At 38.5% G+C, this 18732-nt stretch overlaps 2 protein-coding genes and 1 long non-coding RNA gene across 3 annotated transcripts; all 3 read left to right on the forward strand.

The window, feature by feature from the left end:
• Positions 1 to 342: 342 nt before the first annotated feature.
• Positions 343 to 2113, forward strand: LOC131254155 (uncharacterized). The gene is made up of 4 exons (XM_058255159.1): positions 343 to 409; positions 977 to 1261; positions 1455 to 1669; positions 1756 to 2113. Exons 1-4 carry the CDS (start codon positions 343 to 345, stop codon positions 2068 to 2070), a joined length of 882 nt encoding a protein of 293 aa, XP_058111142.1. The 3' UTR covers positions 2071 to 2113.
• Positions 2114 to 2187: 74 nt separating this feature from the next.
• On the forward strand, positions 2188 to 3460 carry LOC131253893 (uncharacterized). Its single transcript, XR_009175337.1, has 3 exons — positions 2188 to 2323; positions 2422 to 2703; positions 3234 to 3460. It is a non-coding gene; the product is annotated as an uncharacterized LOC131253893 (long non-coding RNA).
• Positions 3461 to 10214: 6754 nt separating this feature from the next.
• LOC131254157 (exocyst complex component EXO70H1-like) lies at positions 10215 to 12098 on the forward strand. Its single transcript, XM_058255160.1, has one exon. The coding sequence runs from the start codon at positions 10215 to 10217 to the stop codon at positions 12096 to 12098; it is 1884 nt and encodes a 627-aa protein (XP_058111143.1).
• The last annotated feature ends 6634 nt before the right edge of the window (positions 12099 to 18732 follow it).

Consider the following 18732-nt stretch of genomic DNA (forward strand, 5'->3'; position numbering starts at 1 on the left):
GTGGCATGGTCCACTTGAGCTTTGGATTTACCAAAAATTTGGGATCAACCCACACTGTTCATCCATTTTTTGAGATCATTTCAGAGAATTATTCCAAAAATGAATTATTTCCAAAGATTAAATGGACCACACCACAAAAGTATGTGACGAATCAAACTTATCCAGAGGGTTGTATTGCTGAACGCTACATACTGGAAGAGTCCATGATGTACTGCATGGACTACATGCCTGATAAGATGTTAGGAAGCCATAAGAGAGTGAAAAGGATATTCTATGATGAGGGTGATGATAATGCCGATAATTTTCAAATCGATAAAAAAGGAAAAAGCTATCTTCTTACTAATGTGCAATATCAACAAGCACGCAGATGGGTATTACAACATCACGCTGAAAATGCTCAATGGCTGGGGTAAGTTGACAAAAGTCTATGTTTCTATTCTTAATGTTTTTAAATTGTACCATGTAAAGTAAAAAGTTTAATTCATATATTATATTATATGTGAATTGTAGGAAGTACAATGAATACATTCATGGCCAAACACGTAAGGGACAAAACAGGAGGGGCAATCCGTCAGTACAAAAAGAAGTAGACTACAATGCTTGGTTAAGGGAACAATTAGAGAATGCAGAAATGTCACAATTTAAGAGAATCGCTACTGTCCTAGCTACGATGCCACATCATACAGTACATACTCAGTAAATGGATATGTTTTTTGCACATCAGACTCTGAAAAAAACTTGACAACACAAAACAGCGGAGTCTCTATGAAAGCCTTAACTATGTTCAGGGCGAGTGCCAGGGATAAGAACTTGGTAGAATAGGAAGCCACCTACTATGGTATCATTAGACAAATTCTTGAATTAAACTACTTTACCTTTAAGATAACATTGTTCTACTGTGATTGGGTGCATATCGAAGATAGTTCAAATGGATGTTATGTAGATCCTGAAACAAATCTGATATTTGTTAACCTAGGAAGGTTTAGAAGGAATATCAAGGAAGAGGATGAGCCATTCATACATGCATCTCAGGCGGCTCAAGTCTTCTATTGCAAGGATCCGACAAGAGATGATTGGCATGTTGTATTAGATGTTCCGAAGCGACTAACAAAAGATGCATATGCATTTGAGGATCCGCTAGTGTTTGAGGCCAGGTTGACTGCATGTTCCTCGAGCCCTTCCTTGGTAAATGATTTGTATGACCCAACTAGTGAAGATATACAAGAAGGGTCATATGTAGAAATTGTATTAAGTAACCCACGTATTCAGAAGCGAAAAAGAAACTGATCAAGTTTCATATCAGGTTGAAATAAATTTAACTACTTTCACTATATTAGATTATTTTCCTTTTCATTTTTTCTAAATTCAGTAAAAACTTATGCATGTGTATAGTGTCATCTCTTTATTATGTATAGCAACATATTAATTGACTAATAATCTTAATTTTTTTTTAGGAATTATGTCATATGTAGGGCCTTCTAGTTCTGCCCCAGGAAGCACCACAAAGATAAAAGTTTCAATTAGTCCAGTTGGAGAGATTACTGGAGATAACAAAAATCAATTCACCTCATTTCTAGGAAATGTGGTCAGGACTTATTGTCCAATTGCATACAAAGACTGGCGGCTTGTGCCAGATACCATCAAGGATAATGTTTGGTCAACTGTTTTAGTAAGCATTTAAATACATGAGTTTTACTTTTTAATGTTTATAATATAATTGTTGTTAACAATTGCCCTATTTAATGAAATATGTAGGCCAAATATGATGTTGGCGACAGTGACGGCTGTAAAACTGCCATAATTAAGCGTGCTAATGATATGTGGAAGGATTGGAAGAACCGATTACGAGGAACTGTCCTGGATATGTATGATAATGATGGAGACAGGAAAAAAAATTGCCCTAATGGCGTAAAGCTAGAAGATTGGGTCAAATTCGTTGATTACGAATCTATAGAAGAGGCAAAGTCTCGTCGTGGAAAGGGAAAAGAATCCAGAAGCGAAATGAAGTTCCCTCACACGACTGGGCGACAGGGATCTGTTAGGACGGCAGAGTTGATTGTAAGTTTTTAATATAACTTTAATTTCTTTTAATCCAATTTAAGAATACAGAATAATTAACATGATTTCTCATTGTAAATTACAGCAACAAAAAATTCCAGATACTTAAATCAGAAGAACTGAATTATTTCTGGCAACTCATACTAGATCCGATGGGTCTCTCCCTTCACAGGAGCTGAGCATCACAACGGAAAAAATAAAAGACATAGTTGCCATTGACCCGGCTTGTATACATAATGATTTAAATCACGACCCGGTTGCACAGGTTTTTCATTCATTCTCTTCACTTTGACATACTTAGCTTTCTGAACATTTTTTATTATAATATACATGCATTACTAATAATAGTTGATTATCATTTAGGTTTGTCGTCTTGATAAAAGAGGACGTGTAAGGGGGTTGGGTCATATTGCAAAAACTACCATTATTGCTTCAACCCCTTACATTAATGAAATTAGAGAAGGAAAGGGCGAAATTGCCGAGGTTAAAGCATCGATGATTGTATTAAAAGAGCAAATGGAAAACAAGATCAATGAGTGAAAGGACATGATATTGACCATTGGAGAACGTTTTCTTGAAGTTCAGAATCAAATAAATACTCCAGTTCAACCAATGCAATGCTTTCTAGGCACTGCTGGTTCTCAGGTATTTTAACAATAAAAGAATAATGTACAGTTACTATTTTATCCATGAAAATAATAAAAATTATTTCTTGTAGGCATTTTTTCGATCTGGCGATACCTCAAGTCATCGTGATGAGTCAGCTCCACCTCCACCTCCACTTCTACGGGTGGAACAAATCTGTCATTTGACAGATATTTGTAGTCGAGTTGTTGCACGTGGGCGTCTGATTAGAGATAATGCAGGCATCCCTCCAGATTGCATCAAAGTTATATTGGATGTTGTTAAAGTTCCCAGTGCGAATGTGTTTGGTGACATTGAGAAGACGTTAGCCGATTGTGACGTGGGTGATGTTCTCGTTTGGCCTAGAGTGCTGATGAAAACATAGATATTAAAGGAGTTTACTTAAAACTTTTCCTAAGTCAAGAACATATTTTTGTAATTTGGTCAGGACATATAGATTGTGTTTGAGGCTATTTTGGATATTATTTGACTAAATCTTTATCTTGAATTATTTAGTAGTTTTGCTTGACTAATCTAGTGATTTGTTTCAGCTTTTCATCTTCTTATGCGTGACAGAAGGTACACATTTCTATTATGATTTATTTTAATTTTTTCTTTGCTTATGCGTAAAATGTTCTGATTTAAATATTAAGAACTACGTAGTGGCTTGATCCCAATCTTCTAAACATTGGGTACGTAGGCAGCCGTTCATACTAGACCGTATCGGTGCAGCCATAAAATTTTTATTTTTTTTCCCTTCTCGTAGTATGGATGCATTTTCGTCGGGACTACTTGGCAATAAGAGCGAGGTGGATGTAAGTTCTCGAAACCTTTAATTAATCTCAAATCATTTATATCTTTATCGCTTCATTTATATGCTGTCGTTAGGGTCAACTTGTAACTCCTCAAAACCCGCTCTGCCATAAGACATTATGGTGCATAACGGTTCCCAGTAGGTTAAGTTGCAAATTATTATTAAGAGTTGGTTGGATATATTTTATTTTTTGTAAATGTTGTTAATAGTTTGATGGATGATGAATGTATTTGTGAATGTAAATGAAAAAAAAAAAAACTTATTATATATATATATATATATATATATATATATATATATATATATATGTTATCAATGGAGGATGCCTTGTTTAGGGGGACATGAAATTTTGTAGCTTATGGTATGGTGCCCCAATATTGGTGTATGTTACTAGTATGTAGTAGATAATACTAGGATCAATAGTAAACATTTTGTTTTGAGTGGAAGACCGAGTAAAAGAACTTGGAAGATGTACTTTTTATGCCTTTCAGCTTCAAACTAGATACCTTTTGGATAAACCAAACATCCATTCACCACTAGTTTTCCAACTTCAGATTCATACTTTGGAATTCAGATTTAACAAATACCAACCTGGCATGTTTTGGAAGGAAATGAATGGATAGTTTAATGTTTATTTTTTCTTCTTTTAATGCGATTTGTGTGATGGACGGTTGCAAGTGTTCAGTTTATGTGATTGAATTTGCTATTTTTTTCCTTATTTTTTCATTCCAAAGTTATCTGGGATTTTTTTAGTCTAATATCATCCCTTGCACTTGCATTAAGCACTTCTGTGGGCATTTTCAAGTTTTGTATCTTTTACAGCATACATGGCTGACTCCAATGGTGATGGTTATGGCAAAACTGAAGATGTTAATGCAAATGACAATCATGGTTTTTTTTCCCCAACTTAACAGTCATTGAAATCAACTGATTCAGGTGAGATTTTACAAGGACATTGGTAATGAACTGCACATGCATTGGATTCTTTTCTTTAGTTTGATCTCCAAATTCTTGTATTTTACTACTAACAGTATTTGTTTTAGTTGTAATGCATGTTTGGGGATCTATTTATCTTTTCTTCTTTTCCATTACACCTAGAGCTCTTCCTTAGCTCTGGAATTGTTTGCCTCTCTATTTATTCATTGGTTGCTAGGATCTTTAGCATGAATCTCTCATATACATGGAATCTAAACCATGGATATCTATTTAAATGGGTACATTTTCTCCTTTTTTTTCCCTTTCAAATAGACAATATGTGCTTGACTAAACACATGATATTTTCGTATACAAATCAAGTTTCTTCATGTGGTCCCAAACAGTCAACATGCATGTGGGACCAGCCTGAATTATGGGCTAGGACATCTATACATATAGGGTTCATCTGATGCATGGATTGTGCTGATTTTTGCACAAGGTGCTCCTCATGGTAGGCCCACCTTTTGGACAAGTTGGATGTTGCATGCACGACAGGTTAGAAGTTGTCCATTGGCTGGACAATAACCTACAGTCCAACTTAGCTGAACTTGATGCATTATCCCTGCTCATAAAAGAGTTCGAATTGTTGGGAAATAGGAATTTCCCAGTTCCTACACTTTCCTTTGGTCATGTCGTTAGACACTAGTGCATTAAATGCAGATTGCCTTGCACTGTTGTGTATTGATTCCAACATCTAAAGATCCTTTCAAACTGTATTGTGCTCTCCCAGTGAATGCTATGAAGTTAAGAAATGCTCTTACCTGAACCTCTAATGGCTAGGATGAATTCTAATCTTTTATTTTGTTAATTGGTTTCAGTTGATTAAACTCTTCACATTTCATGGATTTGAGCTGGTTATTTGTAATATATGAAGGGTTGACTAAACTATTCTTTTCTTGGATTGAATCTGGTTATTTGTAATATATGTAGGAATGGCTCAAAAGAAGGTTGAACAAGAGTAGATACTAAGTAGCCAATTCAAGGCAAGGCATAGTCAACAGTTGAAGTTCTGGGTAATTTCTTTTGTACGGTTCCTAGTTTAAGAGGGGGAAATGTTTAGTTAGTAGGGTAAGTCAATTTTTGTTGGAGTGGGCCACTTGGGTCATTTCCTCTTTTATTGAATTGAGTTGTTACCAATTTTGTGAATAGGATTCTTATCAAACAGTAGTGTGAATTATTTTTTAAATGACTATCAGGTGCAAGACTAAAATAATAATAATAATAATTTATCAATATTTTGTTTTATTTACAGATATTTTAGCGACGGAACAAATCCGTTACTAATTTGTGAACATAAACAACCAACGACGGATTCGAGGTCCGTCGCTTACTCATATTAGCGACGGACCTTATCCGTCGCTAATTTCCGACCGTTGAACGTCAACGACGGATTTGAGGTCCGTCGCTTATTCATATTAGCGACGGATCTTATCCGTCGCTAATTTCTGACCGTTGAAAATCAACGATGGATTTGAGGTCCGTCGCTTACTCATATTAGCAACGGATCTTATCCGTCGCTAATATTTTTAGTAATGACTGATTTTTTGAATTTTACCGACGGATTTTTTATTTTTTACGACGGATCTTATCTGTCGCTATGAAACGACGGACGTTATCCGTCGCAGATTGAACGATGGATTTTATCCGTCGAAAAAAAAAACAACCCAGTAAACAGCGACGGTCGAAATCCGTCGTTTATTTGGTTTTACGACGGATTTGGTCCATCGCAAATTAGCGATTTTGGCATAGTAAGGGTCATGGTTGTCATGCAATTTGGGAGTAGGAAATGACAACCACAACTCATATAACATGACAACTATGAGGGTCGTGGTTGTAATGTGGTAAGGATCGTGGTTGTTATAAGGTAAGGGTCATGGTTGTCATATAATCTGGGAGCAGGAAATGACAACCACGAGGGTCGTGGTTATGATGTGGTGAGGGTCGTGGTTGTCATGAGGTATGGGTCGTGGTTGTGATGCAATCTGAGAGCAGGAAATGATAACTACGACCCATATAACATGACAACCACGACCCATATAACATGATAACTATGACCCATATGCCAACTACGTTCCATATGTCTACATACGCACGACGATGGCGTAACTTGCACATAAGAACCTTACCATCTATCAAAGTTACTACATGACATATGTAGATATCGTTTATCCCATATACTCACCAAGTTGGTGCACATAAGATACCGTCCATCAAAGTTAGTGCATGACATACGTAGATATCGTTTATCCTATGTACTTACCAAGTTGGTGCACGTAAGATACCGTCCATCAAAGTTAGTACATAACATACGTAGATATCGAATATCCTATGTACTCACCAAGTTGGTGCAAGTCACGCCATAGTTGTGCAAACGATATCTATATCGTAGCATAGGTCGCATCAGGTGGTTGTAATGCGGTAAGGGTCGTGGTTGTCATGAGGTATGGGTCGTGGTTGTCATGTTATATGGGTCGTGGTTGTCATGGGTCGTAGTTGTTATGTTATATAGGTCATGATTGTTCTGTTATATGGGTTGTGGTTGTAATGAACCACGGCCCATCAAAGTTAGTACATGACATACGTAGATACTGAATATCTCATGTATATATGGGTCATGGTTGTCATGTTATATGGGTCGTGGTTGTCATGTTATATGGGTCGTAGTTGTCATGGATCGTAGTTGTCATGTTATAAGGGTCGTGGTTGTCATGTTATATGGGTCGTGGTTTGCATGTGTCGTAGTTGCCATGTTATATGGGTCATGGTTGTCATGTTGCCTGAATCGTGGTTGTCATATTATTATATGGGTTGTAGTTGTCATAGATCGTAGTTATCATATTATATGGGTTATGGTTGTCATATTATATGGGTCGCAGTTGTTGCATGTTCACTTCCTTTACTACCAAATGAAAGGATACCCATTGGTATAATAGCCTAAGGCCCACAATGGGGTGATCCGTTCCTTCACCTTGTCTGCCGGCTCGCTGTGGGCCCAAAAAGGATAGGTGGTATGGATTATACACATACATCAATGTGACCCCACCATTATTTTCTTTTTTCTAGCCCACACGAGCGTTGGATCGAGCTGATATGTCCACAATGGGGTGATCCATTCTCTCCATCCTGTCGGCCTGCTCGTCGTGGGCCAAAAAGTCCTTACTTAGGAAGTGTCCACTTCTAACAAGCATCACAGTGAGCCTTGAAAGTTTCAACAGTGGGTTCCATTGTCACCATTATTTTCTATTATGTGGCCAACACGAGCTCTGGCTAAGGCTGATATTTGGGCCTTAGCCCTAAAATGACATGATAAAAAGGATGGGTGGCATGAATTATACTTAAACATCCATGTGGGCCCTACTAGTTTGGTCCTTGCCAATGCACAAAAAAGGAGTATGTACACATCACTTTCTTAGCATTAAATACGATGTAACTTCTTATTCCTTAAAAAATAATAAAACTAATCAAACAAGGACAAGGGTATTTTGGTCCAAGTAATTTAAGCTTGACAGAGAGCCACTCTTGTGATATTTGACAGGTTGAATAAGGTTAGATATTTTACACAAACTACGTGGTAAATACGGTCAAAATCCTTATTTTGTTAGGGATAGGCCGGACCTTTTTAAGACTTTCCGCCACTCTTACGTGCCTCCCATCAAATCACACCTCGTAATCAAAACTAAGATGCCGATTGGGTTACGAGGAGCTAGCGACTCTCCTCGGTGGTGTAATGTCTGGTGAGATTTAGGTGGTGGGGCTTACACTATCAGAGATGGGCCCAGTCTTTTGAAAATTTTTTGGCACTGGACATCTCAAAGTTTTCGGCTCCACTGATCAAATCTCACCATGTCATCTTACCAACCAGGTGCTCATCACCTAATCCATGTCCTGGCGATAAATGATCTCTCGTCTAATACAATTTCTATAATGTTACAGCTCTTTGGATTTTAGTTTTTAACGGAAATGCGCTGAACGGCTGTCAGCGACTCAGCGTGTGATGGTTGATAGGGCTGTGGCAAGGAATTGTAAACGCGTTGTACAAGTACCTCAAATCAAACCGTTCAAATTTATGCTCAGGTGAATCAAACCGTAAACTCTTGTAAGCGGTGGGTAAAATACCTCAGCTCTGTGGGGTCCACCTCTTGTTTATATAACATCCACTCCGTCCATCAGGTGAGCCATCTTATGTTCACTGGCCATCCCAAAAATCATATATACGAACGGTTGATCAATGGCAGGGCCTACTAGATGAATGGTAGAGATCTCTTACACGTGCGTCTTGGTATCGATCCCTAGTGGGGGTGGCTAACATGGAGTGTGTGTGTGTACCGACATGGGTGTGTAGTAACCAGCTAAGCCAAAAATAAAAAGTACTATCTAAGAAAGACATTATTTTCCTATTTTCATCAGGCCCATGGAATATGACAGCTGAACTAATATTCCGCCATAGCTGGACCATGGAATGAATGCATGCTTGATGGGAAAACCCTCACACTCCAACTGACGATGGCATGCAAATAGACAGTTGAGAAAGGGAAATACATCACTGATCCACGTTCAACTGAAAAAAGCTAGAGAGTGGACGTTCGGATATCTTTTCCAACCGGCGAGATTTCTCCCAACGGTGTGGATCACCGAACCATGGGGTCCACTTTTATTTATCGAGGCCCCGGTATGCTATCTCAAATGCTCCGCTCGATGTTTCACTTTCAAAAGAGTGCGGATTAGCCGATTAGGTGAGACCCCGGCCTCACCTAAGATGGTGCGGCCCTTACCGTGGGATAACTGTGGGGCCCACCTTGATATGTATGTTATGCATCCATGCCGTCTATCCGTTTTTCCTGATCATTTTAGGCATTACCTCAAAAATGAAGCAGATCCAATTATCAGGTGGACCATAAAATAAGAAACAGAGGTCTATGACCATTTACCATTAAAAACTTATTAGGGCGCACCTTAATGTTTCTGTAGTGTTATTTACCATCCAATCTTTTGATAACACATAGGCCTGGATGAACGGGAAAAACAAATATCAATTAATCCAAAACTTTTATGGCCCGTTAATGGTCACTCATCACTGTTTCTGATGGTATGGTCCACCTGATAATTGGATCTCTTTCATTTTTGAGGTAATACCTAAAATAATCTGGAAAAATCGGATGGACCGCGTGGATACAAAATAAAACCATCAAGGTCGGCCTCACGGTAACCTAGCCGTAAGGGCCGCACCGTCTTGGTTGAGGTCGGGTCCTTTTCTCTAGCCGCCTTTTATCTTTCGCCCGCTGATGGGACCGAAGAAAATATCAACGGAAGCAAGGTTATTTTCGTGAGTCCGGATCCTCTGTTATCAGGTCAACAGAGAATTTCTGATACCCTAATTCTGATTGGTCCACGTCACCATTCACTAAAAAAGTAAAAATAATGAAAAACAGCTTCGGACGCCAAACCATTAGGGTAACAGGAATTCTCTGTTGACCTGATAACAGAGGATCCCGACTCTATTTTCGTCGTTTCGAGACCGATACACGGCGAACGCGTCCCGTAGTCTACCATCTTCTCTGACCGTCCACTCGTTTCAAAGAACCCTTCCATCCTCCCTCTCTCTATAAAAACACCTCCAGATCTCTATCTCTCTCTCTCCAAAACACCAGGAACTACAACAGCATCGTTTCTTCCCGGTCCTAATACAACACAATCACATACAACCACCCAAAAACACCCTCGCAAATCTCATCAAATAACTCACATGGCGACCAAGGGAATGAGGACTCTCTTCTTCCACCACCACTCAAAATCTCCTTCCTCTTCTATTCCCTCCTCTCCTTTGCATACTCGTCCCTCCTCTCCTCTCCATCTCTCCTTCTCCGAATCGATGATAGACGGAACCATTGCCACTGCCGAATCCATTATCTCCAAGTGGGACACAGAGTCATCTTCCTACTCTAAGATCACTTCTCTCTTCTACGAAAACCGCCATGAAGCGAGAGAATTCCTACAATCGGTGAGAGACGTCCAGCGATCCATGCATTTCTATGTGAACCATAACTCCAGATCTCAGAAGCTTGTCCATGCTCGAACTCTCATGCAGACTGCAATGAAGCTGCTCGAGAAGGAATTCTATCAGATCCTGGTCATTAATCGCGATCAGCTGGATCCAGAGTCTGTGTCCGGTCGCAGTTCGACTGGGAAGAGATCGAACCTCTCAGATTATGAAGAAGATATGGGGTCCGAGGATGAGATCCAGATTGCCGGGAAGTCAATCCAGGAGGTCGAACGGGTGGCATCGATCGCCATGGAAGATCTCCAAGCCATTGCCCAGTGCATGATCTCATCTGGGTATGGCATGGAATGCGCGAAGATATACAAAATCATGAGAAAATCGATCGTGGATGAAGGAATCTATCGGCTCGGATTCCAACAGATGAGTTCCAATCATATACTGAAGATGGACTGGGAGGTCTTAGAACACAAGATAAAGAACTGGGTGAACGTGTCAAAGATTGCTGTTAAAACACTCTTCTACGGCGAACGGATCCTATGTTATTACGTCTTCACAAACTCAAACACGATCAAAGAATCCTGCTTCTCTGAGATCGCCAAGGATGCTGCGACCCACCTCTTTGCATTCCCGGAAACCGTCGCAAAATGCAAGAAATCACCTGAGAAGATGTTCCGATTCTTGGACCTCTATGACGCAATCTCCGAGCTCTGGCCCTATGTAGATTCGATCTTCTCCTATGAATTGACATCCACCATCAAAACAAAGGCCATCAATTCTCTCATCGAACTCAGTGACGGAGTCCGATCCATGCTGGCTGAATTCGAATCATCAATGCAGAAGGATTCATCACGATCACCCATCTCAGGCGGTGGGCTTCACCCACTCACCCGTTACGTAATGAACTATTTATGTTTCCTCGGTGACTACAAAGAAGCCCTTGCAAATATCTTAGCTGACTATCCATTGCAAGTGCAGCATCCAATGCCTGAGGCAATGCTCCAAAATTCACTCACAGCAGAGAATCCACTGTCGTCGATCTCGAGCAGACTCGAATGGCTGATCTTGGTCCTTCTTCGCAAGCTGGACGGAAAAGCCGAGCTATACAAAGACGTTGGATTGTTGTATCTCTTCCTCGCTAACAATCTACAATACGTTGTATCAAAAGTACGAGGCTGTGATCTACGGTACATACTCGGCGCTGACTGGATTTCCAAGCATGAGTCGAAAGTCCGGCAGTATGTGGCGAATTACGAGCGGATGGCATGGAGCAAGGTGGCTTCCGCATTGCCACAGAATCCGACTTACGAAATGGAACCCCAGAAAGTGAAAGAGCGTTTTCGGGAGTTCAATTCGGCTTTCGAAGCCGCATATCGGAGCCAATCTGGGTGGGTTGTGCCGGATGGAAAATTAAGGGACGAGATTAAAGTTTCGGTGGCCAAGAAGATCGTGCCAGTGTATCGGGCATTTTATGAAAAGTATCGGGTTCTTTTGAGAGGCGAGAGTGGCAAATTTGTGAGATTTGCACCAGAAGATTTAGAGAATTATTTATCGGATTTGTTCCATGGGAACAGAATTTCAGGTTCCGGGTCTGGATCTGTTTCATCTTTACACCCGCAGGGATCGATGTGAAGGGTATCTTATACTCGTTTTTTTTTTTTTTTTTAATATATTTATTTACATTTTTGTACGTAATCTTATTGTATGATTATACGGAAGGTTGGCCAGTTTTTGTGGCGTGAGTTACCTCTTCAATATATCCTGATGAGTATATGATCGCCAACTATTTTCTTTTTTTCACCGTTCCTTCCTGGTACACATAAAACTTAGTTAAATAGGTTAAATTTTTAATTTTCTGAATTATAAATAAAATAAATCACTTGTGCTTTGGTTTAGGTTCTCTTGGTTAAGGAAAAGGTTGGAAGATCGCCTTACGTTGTTATGGGTGAGGTTGAAGGTTGATTTCGGCATTTGAGAGATCTCTCGTAGAAAAATTTCAAGGATAGAAAGGAGATCGACTTTAAAAATAAAAATAAAAATAAAAAAATGTATTTTGGGCCTGATTCATGCAGTAAGAGATGATAGAAATTCAGATCTAAGCGAAGTATCTTACTAATCTGAACATATCATAGGATCACTAAGGCCAAAATTGAAACTGTGAGCCTATGGTATAATGAGATTACCACGGCTGAGCTTGTGGAAGCTTAGCGGGGCTAAGGAATGAAGGCTATTTCCTGGAGGGGGTAATTAGGACCTATTTAAATTTATGCCTTTTAAAATCATAATTGCCTAAATTAAACTAATTTCCAATTAAACTAAGGCAATATAACTCTAAGGCTTCCAAGCCAATAGATGGCCCAATCACATAGACTATAAATGATTTACAAATAAGCAACTAGTATATATCAAGATAATGTATGTGTGTGTGGGATGTGATAACTATTAACACTAAATACTCATCTAATCATGCATACATAATTAAGCATTCAAACATATAAGCATAATTAAACAAGTATGCATATGACAATCCCAAACACAATCATATATAGTGGTTTGGCTAATTACCTATTCTACTCTCAGTAAACGCACTCAACCCATGAGAATACCGGATTTTACTATCAGAGGTTTTAAAAATCAGGTTCAACTCAAACCTTTATAACCCTACACAAGGAGTCTAAAATTTAGGCTCTACTCCCGAGCTAACGTCCTACAGAAGAACCCGAAAATTTAGGACCTATGCAAGAGTCAAGTTCCTACACAAGAACGTAGGATTTAGGCCCTACACAAAGGCCAAGGTCCTACACAAGAATATAGCTCGGGTTTGGGTTTACAAACTCTTACCCTTAATCCAATACAATGAAAGATAATAAACTAGTACTCTTACAATTGACAACTTACTTTTCAGATTTAGCCCCTTTTGTAGCACCTTCTTGGGTAGCTTAATCATCGTTTTCTCGTGCTTTAATCAACTCCCTGGTGCTCCCCCAATCATGATACTGATGCTTTGCCAAGGCCTCAACTCCAAGATCAACCGCCTTTCATACGATGCTTCTCTGAGGTGTCCAAGGTGATGGGAGGTTGGTTGGATCTCCTACAACTAGTGAAAGTTATTTTTCCTAGGGATTCACCTAGATGGGTCTCATAAATGATTTGGACAATGGTTTTCCAAGATAGTTTACGTCCAATCTTTAAAAAATGGAAGAGTACATGTGTAACATCCTGAATTTTCACGGTCAGAATTTATTCTCGTGCCTAAGAAAACTGGGTGTTAATTAATAAATGAATGAATTAGATGCTTTAAAAATCGCATCATATTTTTTCTTATTTAAGTCACATCCATATACATTCATGAAGGTAACCATTTACAAGAATATAATCGACTATATTTATTATTTCATTAGAGTAAAAAAAATTCAACAAATTATCAAATGGTCTCTCAATGAGAGCGTATTACATTATTGAGTGTGCAGTGAAAATATAAAACTATCTTCTTATTCTTTCAGTATAATCTTCCATAGAGAGATGGTTATCTAGATTTTCAACTTGTGCATCATCTGCATCATCTGTACGATTGGAGAGGGTGAATGCCCCACTCATAGTAATGGTTATCCTTTAAGATTAACAAGAATTCAAGAGATTCATAAAAGTAATGTGAGGGTTCTAATACGTTTCGTACTCCACCACTACGAGAGCTATCAGTATGCACAACCAATATATATGAATGCATGCCTAACAAAGTGTGTGCAGCTCATCATACGTAGTAATCATTATCACAATATAGTTCAAAATATCCAACTCGCCCCGTATTCTCACACTATGAAGATTTGCCGGTATATCCAACATTAACGTATATTTATGCGAACATCTCAAGGTGAGACAACAATACAATTAGGGGATTTATGTAACATAATATATTCATGGAGCGACTATTTGTGACATCTAATCCCAAGAAGTGATGTAACACACATGTTGCACTACCAAAAAAAGAGGCAAGGATACAGACCACGTTAGTTTTTTGCTATGAATATAAACCTTAGCTATATTTACTACAGACTTAATCTGTAGCTAAAAGTTAATTATCTGTAGCTAAAACCTACCTCTCACCATAACCTTATTAGATATTGATGGTGCTTAAGGGGCTCCATGGGGCCCATTGGAATATATATGTGATCTAAACCTCCCATCAATTCCAATATATAATTTCAGTAGATGAGCCAAAAAATTATGTAGATTAAAGGTCTAAGTAGACCACACCATAAGAAATAAAATAAATAAATTTTTATCGTTAACATGTTATGTAGTCCGCTTACAGCTTTGATCTGACTCATTTTTTGGATCAACCCTTAAAATGATATTTTAAAATGAATGGACGGAGTAGATAAATACGGTGGGCCCCACAAGACCTACAACAAAGCACTTAAAAGTGTCGTTCGTCACCCTGCCCACGCGCGACCCAAATCCCTTAAATCTCCCTCACGTGCCCGCCCCTCTCCCAAAACCTAAACCTTCTCTCTCTCACGCCCGCGTCCGTGCCTCTCCCAAAACCCAAACCCTATCTCTTGCACGCCCGCCCCTCTGTTTCCCAACCTCTCTCTCTCTCTCTCTCTCTCTCTCTCTCTCTCGTTAGGGTTTTCAAAACCCCCTTTTACTGCAAATTCATCGTTGATCTGTGATCGCACCATGTGTTAGGGTTTTCGAAACCCCTTTCATCCTACCCTCATCACCGCCTTGGCTCCTCCACCAACCGCAACCGCTGTGACCACAAACTTCGTCCGCAGCCACCATCTTTGCTCCACCAGCGCCACCACCTCCACCGATCGACGACAACATTTGCCCCATCGAGAGTTCGATTCGGAGTTTCAGCTAGTTTTTCTTATTTCGAATCAAGGGTTTTCTGTTTTAGAATATCTTTTCTTTTTCCCTTTTCATATTGTATAATTTTTTTGAATTTGATCTATTTTTGCCCATTCGATTCGATGGGGAAGGTGATTTTTTGATGAAGTTAAAAATTTCTGTGTGGTTGTTATACATGATGGGGAATCTAGCCTGTGCAGAGTGCACATGCTAGTTATCCTATTCCCCCAGTGGGCCCCGCTGCGAAGCTGCAGCCGTGGGATACTCCTACTGATCCATAATGGGAGGGTGTAAGAGAATGTTGTCAATTGAGGACATTGGAAGGGAAAACGCTCAACTCATTGGATAGCTAGGATTAACCAATAGGGGGATTTTCCGGACTATGGCCCATGTGCAGCGGGGCCTGCTAGATGAAAAGTCTAGAGACTGCCAAAATGTTGTGCCACATGCATGATTTGTTTGTATGTGACCCATGATAATTAACCCATACACCATGCACAGGTTAGGAAACCGATTTTATACTATATGTGTTCTGAATTTAGCTTATTTTTAGATTATTGATGGACCAGTGGCTTGTTGTTTTTTCTTTCCTTCCGCTGCTCCTTGTGATTGGTGTTTTTAGTTGAATTTTGTTAGGCGGTTTTGAACTATCTATTTCTTTTTTCTTTTACTTTAAAAAAAAATTAATTTCAGCTGAGATCATGATGACAAGTGGGTTAGTGATTTAATTTTATTACTTGAATGCATGATTCGTGCTTTTAGTTAAATTTTTGTCTTTGAAAGTGGGAGCTGTATTCAGTTTCCTTCATGCTTGAAAATATTTGATTGCCCATGGTTGCTTCCCATTTTGCCCTTTTTTTAAACTATATGATTAGTGTGTTTACTAGGGTTTTGTTATTGCTAGTTATGAACCATACCATTTGGTTTTTGAGTTATCTCTCTCTTAAAAAAAAATCTAGTGTTTGTGGTCACAGGGGCTGCGGCTGTTTTAATTGCATTCATGTTGTTTTAAGAGTAGTGTTGCTTGTTTACATATTTAAAACATGAATATAAGTACCTTTTCACTTGTGTTTTCTTATTAGCTGCATAAGCAGGCAATATAAGTACCTTTTCTGGAAAGAAAATTTGGATATATGATAATCATATGACTCAAGAAAATGGTTGGTAATAAAATTTCTATTTTCTTGATATTCTTTTGTTTTCATGTGTAGATGAAGGAATGGGTATTGTATGTTGGAACAAAAGGTTGCTTATAATAGGTATCTCTAGAGCTGTTCCATGCATTTCCATTTCATCTTTTTTTCCTTCTGTCATTTTAACTCTCCCACATTAGTTTTCTTTAGGTCAGACTGTTGGTTGGGGCATAGTTAGTACCTGATGTATAGTTTGGGGCAGATTTACTGTTTCATGTGGTGGGTTGCAAATCCAAGAGAATTACAGCTGCACATAAGAAAACTCTTGTGTGCTTTTTTTTCCCCCTCCATTCATTGCATGTTACTTCTGTTTTGCCAATAGTCTTCATTAGAACTTGTGGCTTTCCATTTCATCATCATCACCAGGTTTAGTTTAATCCACTAATGAATCTAAAAGTGATCATCATCATCATCATCATTAGGTTCAACTTAATCTACTGATAGATTTTTTTTTTTTTTTTAAAGGCTACACCTTGGAAATTTTGGTCCATTCCATCCTTGATTTATGACAGCTACCAACTTCGTGAGAAGAGTATGATTAGTTTTGTTTCGTTTTTATTTATTTTTTTTTTTTTATTTTTATTTTTTGTATTGACTTGATTTATGTGTAGACCATTTACCTAGTTCTAATGGAGAAACTCGGTGCAAGGATGGGCTTTCATCAGACAATGTACATGAGACATACATGAATTGAAATTAAAACCGGATTGAATTGTGTGACCCACTGTCTTGAAGTCATTGTCCCAAAATCAGATTGGTTGAGCAATCATGACCTCTGATTCATAGACACGTGTTTCTTGAAATACATAGAGAACAGATTGAAAATTGCTCGGTATCTGCTTCAGAATGTTCACATGAACTCTTGAAACAAGTAGGAAGCAGCTGCAAGCAATTCTATTCAAGTGAGGAGCCTTGAGCCTTGGGGCTTTTTCAGTGGGGTACACTGGACTTAGATTGAAAAAATAGAGAAAAAAAACCTTTAAAATCACATTTAAGATGGCCCTCATTAGCTAAGATTCTTTGACATTAACAGGGCTTGTGTAGGAGAACTACATCTCACATGGAGAAACAGGTACTAAAAAGTAGACTGAACAAGTAATGACTTTTGCTGTCACCTTTTCTAATTTGTCAACTACCTTAACTGTTGTCATCTACCAGAAAATCATTGTTTACTTTTTGTCATAGATAGACTAGAAGAAAACCTCTTGGACATGGTATGAACCATGTCTCTCTTTCTTTCTTTTTCTTTTTTATATGCTTTTATATGAAAGGAGATATCTGTATTTGGTAGATAATATGCTATGCCAATTTGTTGATCCCATGTTCTGCACCCATATGGATTAAATCAACTGTTTGACATTGAAATAGACAAGGTATATACTCCCATATGGATGTTGTTGCCATGCTTTCTAGATCATACTGTCTACACTGGAATCTTGCACAAAAGGAAGGGAAAAAAAACTTTTTTCTCGATTGCAAGACCTGTCTCTTACTTTAGAGGTGTTATAAGATGCTTGATTGGGAGAAACAATATGGATTTGTTCGACCCGAAAGTAGCAGTGATTGGTCCACATTATGTAGTTTAGAGGAGTCTTGGGTCCAATATACATCTGATTTTATCATTTATGAAGTGTTTTTATTGTTTCATAATACTAATGATTTAGCGCAGATGTGAAATATTTTAGATTGTTGGTGGATCTGAACATAACATACATGCAAAACTCACATTCTTACAAGAATCATATGGTATGACCGAGATTCTAACCTATGAATTTGAAAGAAAATGTATGAGCTGCAAGCTTCCATAACACATCTTGTTTATTTTTCTATTTAGTGTAAGCATTAGCTTGATTCGTTGATTTTATTTTTTTAATGTCTCTTTTGGTGGAAATGGATTCCAACAAGAAACCAATTCCAAGTATTTACGTGGGCCCAAATGCAAGAATTTGCATCTGCCTTCACCTCTTTTTTTGGTACATTGGCATATATGATGTGTTACCCATACAAGCTTTTGTCATTTTTTGTTATTTCATTCGTATAATTTTTTATTTTGTCAATGCAGCTAGGTACAACATTGATGCAGTTATCTTACTCTGGGCACCTGTAGTCTTGGTATGTCTCATTGTCCTTTAATAATTTAATATATCGAGATTTCTTTCCCATCATCATTTACATTTTTCTTCTTAATCGATACTTGGAAGTTAATATAACCATTTACT

This window comes from Magnolia sinica, chromosome 8 (genome assembly GCF_029962835.1).
Source record: "Magnolia sinica isolate HGM2019 chromosome 8, MsV1, whole genome shotgun sequence".
NCBI classification, from domain to species: Eukaryota; Viridiplantae; Streptophyta; class Magnoliopsida; order Magnoliales; family Magnoliaceae; genus Magnolia; species Magnolia sinica.